The sequence below is a fragment of the Ammospiza caudacuta genome, chromosome 9 (genome assembly GCF_027887145.1).
Source record: "Ammospiza caudacuta isolate bAmmCau1 chromosome 9, bAmmCau1.pri, whole genome shotgun sequence".
Classification (NCBI taxonomy): Eukaryota; Metazoa; Chordata; class Aves; order Passeriformes; family Passerellidae; genus Ammospiza; species Ammospiza caudacuta.
In genome coordinates, this window is record NC_080601.1 from 612,847 (window position 1) to 624,987 (window position 12,141).

General features: G+C 54.3%; 1 protein-coding gene across 1 annotated transcript in view; it reads left to right on the forward strand.

Moving 5' to 3' along the window:
• The window catches only part of CDH23 (cadherin related 23), a 223,341-nt gene that overhangs the window by 175,707 nt on the left and 35,493 nt on the right, over positions 1–12,141 (forward strand). Inside the window, 7 exon segments of the mRNA XM_058810630.1 lie at positions 1,211–1,599; positions 1,695–1,796; positions 2,319–2,321; positions 3,116–3,265; positions 4,046–4,174; positions 4,287–4,415; positions 7,094–7,321. Coding sequence (XP_058666613.1) covers positions 1,211–1,599; positions 1,695–1,796; positions 2,319–2,321; positions 3,116–3,265; positions 4,046–4,174; positions 4,287–4,415; positions 7,094–7,321 — 1,130 coding nt within the window.

Genomic DNA, 12,141 nt, shown 5'->3' on the forward strand with positions numbered 1-12,141 from the left:
TGGGCTGGATAGCTCAGGACACTCCTGGGGACAGAGTATCTAAATCCTGTTTTTGCAGAGTGTGGGAATCCACAAAATCAGAGGGTTTTGGGAAAGCTGCAAAAGGCAGCCTCAGAGACAGCAGAGCTGTGATTAGAGCTAAGCAGCAGCCATGAGATTGGTCAGCAGAAAAATTATTTAAACTGTAGAAAAGCAAGGACAAATACAACAATGATCTGCGTATTAACGCTTGTCTAGAATAACTCTCTAAGCTACAGAAAAGTTTATCTAGCAAGATATTAGAAAGTTCTAAGCTTAATAATGGAGCTCTGTGCACTGTGTTTTAAGGCTCACAAGCAGGTATTTTATTTGAAATAAGCAAGCATTGTTTAACCAAAGATTCATGTGCTTATGGTGGTTGGATAGAACTACTGTCAGTGTGCTTATGCTTTGTGTGACTGGCCAAAAAACTTATAAAGTGAATTGTAACATTAAGTTCTTGGTCTGCTGCCTGGGATGTGAGCTGGTGGCATCTTCCCATTGTCATAACCATGTAATAAGGGTGATGCTGAAAAATCAAACAGCTCAACGCCCGTTCCACAGCAGCCCCGTCCTGTTTGTGATTTGTAAATAGCCCCCGGCCGGCAACAAGTGTCCGAATACCCAGGCCACTCATAGCCGTGGCTACCTTAAGCAAGCTTAGTGGATATCAGCTCTTTAGTGATTATCAGCTCTTAGGATTCCCAGCTCTTTGCTTGCTTGCTAAGGTGCCTGGTGGGCTAGAAGGAGAAGCAGATGACAGAGAAGAAGAAATCATCCTGGGAGTTCCACAGCAATGGTTTATTGAGGGGATCTGAGAAGGGTTCCAGTGATGGCTGTTCTTCTGCTGAATGGGCTAAAACAGCCCATTTTTATAGGGTACAGAGGGATCCAAACTTGTCCAGTAGTAGGGGTTAGGGGAAAGTGGCCTATGGGGTTACAGAGATAAGCTAGGGTCCGAGAGGCAGAAGACAGGAGCTTATTTTGCTATCTCATCATGTCTCAGCAATTCCTGCCTTTGAGTCTCAGCCCTCCACGGAGCCCTAGCCAATTCCACAGAGTCTGCTACAGATCCTGGCTTGGCTGGGCTGAAATCCCGTGGGATGGGCTCTGCTGGGACGAGGCATCAGTGGTGTTGCCTCCTGGGGCTGCCTGGTGCAGCCAGCACCGCCAGCTCCTGCTCCCTCCCCAGGGCCCGGGGGCCTGGTGAGCTACAGGATCGTGTCGGGCGCCGAAGGGAAGTTCGAGATCGACGAGAGCACGGGGCTCATCACCACCATCGACTACCTGGACTACGAGACCAAAACCAGCTACCTGATGAACGTCTCTGCCACGGACCAGGCGCCGCCCCACAACCAGGGCTTCTGCAGCGTGTACGTCAGCCTGCTGAACGAGCTGGACGAGGCCGTGCAGTTCTCCAACAGCAGCTACGAGGCCGTGATCATGGAGAACATCCCGCTGGGCTCCGAGGTGCTCCGCGTCCAGGCACGCTCCATCGACAACCTCAACCAGATCACCTACAAGTTCGACCCCAACACCAACCCCCAGGCGCTCTCCCTCTTCAAAATCAATGGGATCACGGTAAGCAGCCACAGCACAGTCCCTCCTGGCCTGTTTGGGCACGGTGAGCTTTGGGTTTGGTGACCAAAACCAAAACTGCTGCTCATGCTCGGCAGGGAGTGATCACAGTCAAAGGCCAGGTGGACCGGGAGAAAGGGGATTTCTACACCTTGACAGTGGTGGCTGATGATGGAGGACCAAAGATTGACTCCACAGTGGTGAGTGCCTTCTCCCAGTTTCCCTACCATCCCCTGTCCTCCTCAGACCACCTCCCTCTCCCAGGACAGCCTGTTTTAGCTGAGCTTTCTGCTCCAGCTCCCAGAGTCCAGAAACCCTGCTAAAACAGTTTTGAAGGAGGTAAAATTAGGGGCATTTAAATATCCACAGCGGTTTGTGTTTCAGAGGGTTATATTTAACAGTTTCACAGGCAGCCAAGCAGGGGGTAATTTGCATTTCTCTGCCGGCTGCAGGGCCAGCCCATGGGTGCTTACAGCTCTGCTCTCCACACAGCACCGTGCCCTTGTCTGAACCTCTCCCAGGGTGAGGGGCAGATGTGCCAGCCTCAGCTAGGAAAAAACAAAGGGATGCCCCAACACTGGAGCCTCCAAATCGCTGCAGAGGAGTACCCATGACCCCTGGCACTGCTGTGGTAGGATGCAGGGTTAACCCATACTTCCTCATCCCTCGCTAACTCCTCGTTGTTTGTGTTCTCTGTTTTTCCCTCTTCTTTCCTCCAACAGAAGGTAAGCCTGCTGGAGACCAGAATCCCTGCCAGGGTGCACACTGAGCTGCAAGGAGGGACTGGGGTGGATGTCCCACCAGCCCCAGCCCCTCTGCCACCCCCAGGACGTGGGGCAGCCCCGTGAGCCCCTCTGCTGCTGCCCAGCAGGATCCCTGATCCGGCTCCCTGATCCGGTGCTCGGGACAGCAGCTGCCGGATCTGCTGCAGCGGCTGAATGAGCTCTCCCTGCTCCTGGCTCTGTGTTGTGAATCCAGCAGCAACAATGAGTGAATCACCCCAGGGCTCACAGCTCTCTCCCCAGCTTCCTCCCGGGATGTTGTCGCACTCAGCCCGGCCGCACCTGGGAGCTTGGGGCACCCATAAATAAATCCCCGGGAACAGAGAGGCTCTTCCTCTCTCATCTCTGTGCTGCCCTGCAGCGCTTGGATTGCAAACTCGATGAGAGCATTTCCTCTGCCTAACTGTGGCCAAGGTAGCCAGGTCTCCTTCGAGCATCTCGTGCTCATGTGCCTTTGTCCAGGAGGGAGCTCAGGTCTCTCCACACCCAGCTTGCCCTGGTTGAGTTAAACACACTCAGCTCTGCCTTCTGTGTGCCTGTTGAGCTTTAGAGCAAATCCTGCCCGACCCTGCTGCTGTGAGCATGGATGAAATCACTGCTAGTGAAAAATTTAGCAGGAAAGAGTCACCCTGCAGCAGCCCAAGCTGCTCTGTTCATGGCTATTTGAAGGATAAACACCAGAGGGTGGGCAGGGGTCTGGCTCCTGTCCATGCCCTGAGCCCCGTGCCCCCTCACAGGTGACCATCACAGTCCTGGATGAGAATGACAACAGCCCCCAGTTCGACATTACCTCTGACTCGTCTGTCAGCGTGGCTGAGGACATTGCCGTGGGCAAGAGGGTGGCCCTGGTGCTGGCCCGAGACCCAGATGCAGGCAGCAATGGCCAGGTAGGGAGGGGGACACTTGGATGATGCTCTTAGACGTGTGGGGTTTTCCTGTGCAGGGCCAGGAGTTGTTCTCAATGATCCCTTCCAGCTTCTGTGAGGCTGTGTGTGGTGTTTCACTGACACAGAAATGCCCCTGCCAGCACCCTGCCAACCCCTTCCCTCTGCATCCCTGTGAGAGCAAACTCTGGCCATTAATGCCAGGTTTTGGGGGTGTTGTGCAGTAAGTGCCAAGACTCCAACAGTATTAAGGATATTGCCGTGTTATCTATTTAATTCATGTTCAGAGCAGGTTGAAGAACAGAATTTCTGTTTTGATTTTCCCCATAATGGGACAATCCAAAAAGGCAAGGCAGCAGGAGAGGCAAAGCATTGTCCTTAGGCTGTCTGGGGCAAAGAGCTCTGTGGGACGAGTGTCAAAAGGAGCCCTGCAATCTGAAAACCAGCTGTGGCCTCTCCCACTGTGGGGACCAGCAGCAAAGCCCTTGGCAGGCTGAGCAGGAAGCTCTCTGACATTTGTTATTTTCATTACCCTGCAGACGAGCATTAATGAGGTCCCATCACCCTTAATAACAGAAATTGCTGGCAGCATGGGAGCTGCCAGGGGGTTGGCCCTGTTTGCTTTGGGGTGACTGCAATAACCCAGCACACCTGTGGGTCCCACTACATTGGACCTTTTCAAAAGCTGGGGGGATGCTGGATTTATTTTTGCAGGCTCTCCTTCCCCTTCCTCCTCAGCATCACCCTGCCTGCCCTGGTTTTGTTTCCCTGTGGTGATTCCAGGTGACTTTCTCTCTGGCGTCGGGGAATATCGGCCGTGCTTTCGAGATCCGCACCACCAACGGCACCTACGGCGAGGTGTTCGTGGCGCGGCCGCTGGACCGGGAGCTGCTGGACCACTACACCCTACGGGTCAGCACCAAACCACCCCTCACCCCGTGGTCTGAGCACCGAGGCTGCTTGCTTGGAGCTGCCAGCTTCAAAACAGCCCTTTTTCCCCTCGGAAATCCACCCCTGACTGCAGATCCAAGCGTCCGACGGCGGCGTTCCCCCGCGGAGGAAGGAGCACATTCTGCGGGTGAACATCCTGGATGTCAATGACAACCCCCCCGTCATCGACAGCCCCTTCGGCTACAACGTCAGCGTGAGCGAGGTGAGCACACAGCTCCTCCCCTTCCACCCTCCCAGGGGCAGCTCTGACCACAAGGCAGGTGGGGACAGCGCAGTGTCCCTTGCAAGCATCACCTTGGGTCATTTAAGGCTTGGTGACCCCATGCAAACCTCAACTTTGGCCATTTGATGGTTGGCATCCCCTTGCAAACCTCACCTTGTGTTCATTTAAGCATTAGTGGCCCGTGCAAACCTCATCTTTGTCCATTTGATGGTTGGCAGCCCCTTGCAAACCTCACCTTGGGTCATTTAAGGGTAGTTGATCCCATCCAAACCTCATCTTTGTCCATTTGATGGTTGGCAGCCCCTTGCAAACCTCACCTTGGGTCATTTAAGGGTAGTTGATCCCATCCAAACCTCATCTTTGTCCATTTGATGGTTGGCAGTCCCTTGCAAACCTCACCTTGGGTCATTTAAGGGTAGTTGATCTCATCCAAACCTCATCTTTGGCCATTTGATGGTTGGCAGCCCCTTGCAAACCTCACCTTGGGTCATTTAAGGGTAGTTGATCTCATCCAAACCTCATCTTTGGCCATTTGATGGTTGGCATCCTCTTGCAAACCTCACCTTGGGTCGGGTTGTTGATCCCATGCAAACCTCATCTTTGGCCATTTGATGGTTGGTGCCACCTTGCAAACCTCACCTTGGGTCATTTAAGCGTTAGTGGCCCATGCAAACCTCATCTTTGGCCATTTGATGGTTGGCATCCCCATGCAAATGTCACCTTGGGTCGTTTAAAGGTTTTTGACCCCTTGCCATCCCCACCATGGGTGTTATAAGGGCTGGTGACCCCTTGAAAGCCCTCACTGGTGATGTCCTCCTTGTTTTGGGTGAGGAAAAAGCTCTGTGAGCAACTGAAGCCCCTGAGGCTGCAGGGAGCAGCCGGAAGGAGAAGTGGCCACACGCCCATGGAAATGCCACCAAAGTGACACAAGAGATGGTGCTGTGCAGAATAAGAATGGCTTTCAGGAAGCAGCTTAGCAAGGGCCAGATAATTAAGCAATAAAACACAATCAGGCATGAGAAAAGACAACTTATTTCCTGACAGTTTAATTCCTGGACTGAGGCAGGGGGGAAATCTCAATTTGGTGATGAAAAATGAAATATGAGTTATAGCCAGTGCCACTTAGCTGTGAGGAACTGCTGCTCGTGATTTATAGCTTAGCATTAAGGATATTGCCCTGTTAAGGTTTTCTTATCTATTTAATACATGTTCATAGCAGGTTGAAGAACAGAATTTCTGTTTTGATTTTCCCCATAATGGGACTATCCAAAAATAATTAGCTGAGCTCTGGGTCCATTACACGGCCTTCACCTCTGCTCACACTGCGGGTTTTATGCTCTTCCAGGCTGTGTGAGACTAGATAAGACCCAATGTGCAGCTTTCTGCTGAGCTGCCGGGTGTTGGGGCAGTGAATTTGGAGCCTCAAGCACATCAGTGCCCTCTCTATATTAGAATTACATTATTAATTAATATTGGAATTTACCAATATAGCAGGCGGGACATGGCTTGGCTTGCCTGGCCTTGCTGCTGAAACAAATAGCAGCTGGGTGTGTGGTGTTTCACCCCAGAGACACTTTTGGCTGGCTGGGTGTGTGGTGTTTCACCCCACAGACACTTTGGCTGGCTGGGTGTGTGGTGTTTCACCCCACAGACACTTTGGCTGGCTGGGTGTGTGGTGTTTCACTCACAGACACTTTGGGCTGGCTGGGTGTGTGGTGTTTCACCCCACAGACACTTTTGGCCGGCTGGGTGTGTGGTGTTTCACCCCACAGACACTTTTGGCTGGCTGGGTGTGTGGTGTTTCACCCCACAGACACTTTTGGCCGGCTGGGTGTGTGGTGTTTCACCCCACAGACACTTTTGGCCGGCTGGGTGTGTGGTGTTTCACCCCACAGACATTTTGGGCTGGCTGGGTGTTGCAGCTGGGCACGTGGGGACAAGTCCAGGCCTGCAGGAGCTCTGGTGGTGCTGGGATGGAGCTTTCCCCCATAACAGTGTTATGGCACTTTCCCACATAACAGCTTTCCCCCATAACTCCTCAGGTTTCCCTCTGTGGAGAAGCTTTAAGGTGATGGTGAAGGAAAGGAGTCGGTTCTGTTGGAGGGTTTGGATCCAGAGCTTTATTCTGGCCCACAGGGCTCTGAATCCAGAGCAGAAGCAATCCAGAACTCCCTGACCCCATGGTTGCTGTTCCTTTTACCAGGGGCAGAGGGGGTGGGAAGGGGTAGGGAGCCACCAACCAGGTACAGGAGAGGAGGTCTCAAGGGACAAAGGACTCAAAAGAGCTGGGAGAGGACTGGGAAGTCCTCACTTGGGAATGGTGATCTGGGATGCCCAGGACAGCAAGGGAGCAGGGAAGACTGGCCAAGAGGAATCTCTTGGGAGCTGGAAATTTGGGAACAAAAGGCCCAATGCCCCCCAGGAGTAGAGGGCATCCTTTGAATCCGCCAATCACTCAACGCCCTTCCTAGAATTCCAGGATTGACAGTGCTGGGAGGGGCCAGGGTGTGGAAAGGAGGGATGACTGACACACCTGGGAGGGAATAATCAGGGGAGGAACGCGGGGCTCTGAGGCAAACCATGAAATCACACCGTGACAAATGAGGCGTTCTATCCGCGACGAGGCCGGTGGGATTTACGCGGCGTTATCTCCGCAGAACGTGGGCGGCGGCACGGCCGTGGCCCAGGTGCGCGCCACCGACCGCGACATCGGCCTCAACAGCGTCCTCTCCTACTACATCACGCGCGGCAACGAGGACCTGACCTTCCGCATGGACCGCGTCACCGGCGAGATCGCCACGCGGCCCTCGCCGCCCGACCGCGAGCGCCAGAGCTCCTACTGCCTCGTGGTCACCGTGGAGGACGAGGGCACGCCCTCCCTGTCGGTGAGACGCCAAAATGGGCTTTGGGGCAGGACGGGCTGGGCAGCGCTGGGGGAGCGAGCTGGGCATCGAGTGCGGGCTGGGGAAGAGGGGAGAAAAGGCACAGGGTGTGATGTTCTAAGGACTGGCGCGAGATTGGCATCAAGTGTGGGGTGTGAAAGGGGAGAAAAGGCACAGGGTGTGATGTTTCAGGGACTGGAGTGAGCTTGGCACTCTGTGGGATGTGAAAGGGGAGAAAAGGCACAGCGTGTGGTGTTTCAGGGACTGGAGTGAGCTTGGCATTGAGTGTGGCACACGAAAGGGGAGAAAAGGCACAGGGTGTGATGTTCTAGGGACTGCAGTGAGCTTGGCACTCTGTGGGATGTGAAAGGGGAGAAAAGGCACAGCGTGTGGTGTTTTGGGGACTGGAGTGAGTTTAGCATTGAGTATGGGGTGTGAAACGGGGGAAAAGGCACAGGGTGTGATGTTTTGGGGACTGGAGCCAGCTTGGCATCAAGTGTGGCACGTGAAAGGGGAGAAAAGGCCCAGGGTGTTGTGTTTGGGGACTGGAGTGAGATTGGCACTTAGTTTGGGGTGTGAAAGGGGAGAAAAGGCACAGGGTGTGATGTTTTGGGGACTGGAGAGAGCTTGGCACTCAGTTTGGGGTGTGAAAGGGAAGAAAAGGCACAGGGTGTGATGTTTTGGGGACTGGAGTGAGTTTAGCACTTAGATTGGGGTGTGAAAGGGTGGAAAAGGCACAGGGTGTGGTGTTTCAGGGACTGGAGTGAGTTTGGCACTTAGTTTGGGGCATAAAAGGGAAGAAAAGGCACAGGGTGGGAGCTTGGCATTGAGTGTGGCACGTGAAAGGGGAGAAAAGGCACAGGGTGGGAGGTTTCAGGGACTGGAGTGAGCTTGGCATTGAGTGTGGGGTGTGAAAGGGGAGAAAAGGCACAGGGTGTGATGTTTTGGGGACTGGAGTAAGTTTAGCATTGAGTATGGGGTGTGAAAGGGAAGAAAAGGCACAGGGTGTGATGTTTTGGGGACTGGAGTGAGTTTAGCACTTAGTTTGGGGTGTGAGAGGGGAGAAAAGGCCCAGGGTGTGTTGTTTTGGGGACTGGAGTGAGTTTGGCATCAAGTGTGGCACATGAAAGGGGAGAGAAGGCACAGGGTGGGAGGTTTCAGGGACTGGAGTGAGCGTGGCATCGAGTGTGGGGTGTGAAAGGGGAGAAAAGGCACAGGGTGTGGTGTTTGGGGACTGGAGCGAGCTTGGCACTCAGTTTGGGGTGTGAAAGGGAAGAAAAGGCACAGGGTGGGATGTTCTAGGGACTGGAGCGAGCTTGGCATCAAGTGTGGCACGTGAAATGGGAGAAAAGGCATAGGATGTGGTGTTCTGGGGACTCAGGGCCCAAACCCGCTGTGCAAAGATTTGTCTCCTTTGATGCTTGGTTGTGCAGGACCTTCCCTCACAGTCATTCAGCAGGCCTCATCTCCATCTCCAAACGCAAAAAGTGTGAGCATCCCTGTGGGGAGGTGTGCTGGTGCTGCTGCCCTGCTCGCGGGGTGCTGGGTCTGGAAGGGCTCCAGGCATTGCCCTCCCATCTCAGCACTGGAGTGGCTGGAGCAGCAGCCCAGCCTCAGCTCCATTCACCATTGCTGTGCATGTCTGCTGAGGGCCTTGGGAATGAGAAGAGCTCTGGTGATTTTGATGAGGGCCTGGAGTGCCAGGACAAGGGGGAATGGATTCAGACTGAGAGGGGGATGATATGAGACCCCACCCATCATCCCATGGTCTAGGGAAGTGACTGTTTTGCTTGGGTCCCTGTTTGTACCTCTGGGGATGGCTCAAAAAGCCAAAAGAGCAAACACCATGCTGGGCATCTTCCAGCACTGAGTCCCTTCCAACGCCACGTCTCTGTGGAGAGGTGAGTGAGCACCCGCGGGCACAAATGGTGAGAGGAGCTGACGCCTCGTGTGACACTCTGCCATCCTTCCTGTCCCCACCTCCACCTGCTATCTCTCACCATCTCTGCTCTGCCTACAGACCTGTGCCTGCAGAGCCCTGCTCTACATTCTGATGAATCAGGTGGCAGGCAGCAGTGCAAACTGTGGCTGTGATTCTCACCTCAGGCTTTGCACTCTCAGCTCCTCCCTCCCGCTTGGTTCGCACTCCAGCCTCTGCACCACCCTCTTTTCCATGAGTTGCACTGTCACTGAGGCTCAAACCCAGCTAAGTCACTTCCCCAGAGAGAGAGAGGGCTGTGCTGTGGCTGCAGCACACCGTGCCACCAGCTCCTCCTTGTCCCTGTCACCGAGGATGTGGGACACTGCTCCTGGAGTGCTGAGCTGGCAAATCCCATTGCCATGGCAATGGCTGCTCCCCTTCCCGGTGCCAGCAGGGACAAGTGGCACAGCTCATCCCTCCCTGCTGCCCAGGCAGTGTCCCCACAGGCTCTGCTGTGTGCCCCCCATGTCACGAGCACACGTTCTGCCAGCAGCAGCAATCCAAAGCCAGCCACACAAAGTGCCCAGTGACCCAATTCCTGAGTGGGGAGAGGAGTTTTGTCCCCTCTCAGGGCTCAGGGACACTCAGCTCTTGTCAAAGGCGTGTTGCTGGGTGCCTGCTGGCCTCGTGCCTGCCTGGGGAAATGATGTCTGTCAGGGCCTTGCTGCCTGCCAGAAACTGGGGCTTTCACAGGGAGCTCCAGGCTGGTGCAACAATGCACAAAAGGGGGTGATTGTCTGTGATTTGCACATCCATCCGTCCATCCATCCAAGGTTTGGCCTTGTCTGCATGGGAGAGGCAGAGGAGACAGAGCTGGGAGAGGACTGGGAAGTCCTCACTTGGGAGAGGTGATCTGGGATGCCCAGGACAGCACAAAAGGGGGTGATTGTTTGTAATTTGTACATCCATCCATCCATCCATCCATCCATCCATCCATCCATCCATCCATCCATCCCTCCATCCGTCCAAGGTCTGGCCTTGTCTGCGTGGGAGAGGCAGAGGAGACAGAGCTGGGAGAGGACTGGGAAGTCCTCACTTGGGAGAGGTGATCTGGGATGCCCAGGACTGCAAGGGAGCAGGGAAGACTGGCCAAGAGGAATCTCTTGGGAGCTGGAAATGTGGGAACAAAAGGATAAAATATTTTCATTTAAAAAAGCATTGCGGGAGGAAAAGCACCTTCGCAAGCTGGTGAGCTGCAGCTGGAAGGTGTGTGGGAATTGCAGGAGCCACCTGGGCACTGTCTGACCCTGGGGCACCTCCCCAAGGGCTGGCCCTGCCCCAGAGTGGTCAGGATGCTTCCTGCAGGAAAATCTCTGCCCAAGGAAGGTGCAGCAGCCCTGAGCACTGGGACAGGATCCTGTGGCACCCACAGCCCCAGGCACTGCAAGGCAGGGTGGATCCTCACTGCCCAGAAGTTGTCTTGCAGCTGGCTCACCTTTTCCATGAGCATGTGTGTCATCTTCTCCATGGAATTGGGGGCTGAGCTGGAGGACCAGCACCCCTGTGCCAGGACTCTTGCTCCAGCATGCATGGAAGCCTGGGAAGCTGTTTCTTCTCTCTCCCAGAAACTTTAATTTTCCTTCTGGAGGGAAATCTGATGCCACTCAGTGCCCCAACATGCCCCACCAGAGCCTCTGGCAGAGCTTAGCTCAGCCTGCAGCACCAGGGATCCCAAAAAGGGGGTTCCTGCCACACAGAGCCAAACCTGTTTCCAGCAAAGCTTGGTTCTGTCATCAGGCAGTGCATTCCTTGGGGAGCACAGCCACTTGGAGAGGGTTGCAAAGCCGTTAGGACCTGCAGGCAGGCAAAACCCCGGCGTGATTCCAGCTGGAGCTGCTGAGACAGGGAGAAGGAACTGCTGGAGGCAGCAGCCAGTGCTGGATTGCCCTGCAGAGCCAGGAAGGGGCTGAGCTGTGGGTGGCAATGAAGCACAAGCCCAAGCTCAGGAAGTTCCATCCATGGTACATGGGGGTGTGGATGCTGGCTTCTCCTTCATCCCTGAACCCCTCCATGGGTTCTCCTTCATCCCTGAACCATGTGGGTGCTGTCTTCTTCATCCCTGAACCCCCTTGTGGGTGCTGGCTTCTCCTTCATCCCTGAACCCCCTTGTGGGTGCTGGCTTCTCCTTCATCCCTGAACCATGTGGGTGCTGTCTTCTTCATCCCTGAACCCCCTTGTGGGTGCTGGCTTCTCCTTCATCCCTGAACCCGTCTGTGGGTTCTCCTTCATCCCTGAACCATGTGGGTGCTGTCTCCTTTATCCCTGAACCACCTTGTGGGTGCCAGCTCCTCCTTCATCCTTGAATCACCTTGTGGGTTCTCCTTCATCCCTGAACCACCTTCTGGGTGCTGGCTTCTCCTTCATCCTTCAACTACCTTGTGGGTTCTCCTTCATCCGTGAACCACCTTGAGGGTGCTGGCTTCTCCTTCATCCCTGAACCACCTCGTGGGTGCTTCTGCTGAAGCCAATGCTGGACTAATCAAATCGTGCAGACACTGTTTCTTCCAGCCCCACAGTGTGGAAATTTGTGTGCTGCCAGGGATGCTCAGCCTGGCCACACTGCCTGGTGCAACTGTTGCTCAGGTCTGACTCTGTTTTGCTATGAGTAATGTTTATGTTTGTCTTGTGGCCAGTTTTTTACTCACCTAACATCGAAAAGAGAAACAAAAGGAAAAAAGAAAAAACCAAACAAAAACAAACACTCTGAGTAACAGTGTCGGCCACAAGGTTTGATATCATCACCAGGGCTGAGTCACGCTGGAGCCGTAGTTTCTTTTGGATAATCAGTGCCAGATGTTGCTGTTCAGATGCTGCTGAGCTCACCCACGTGCCCCAGAGAATC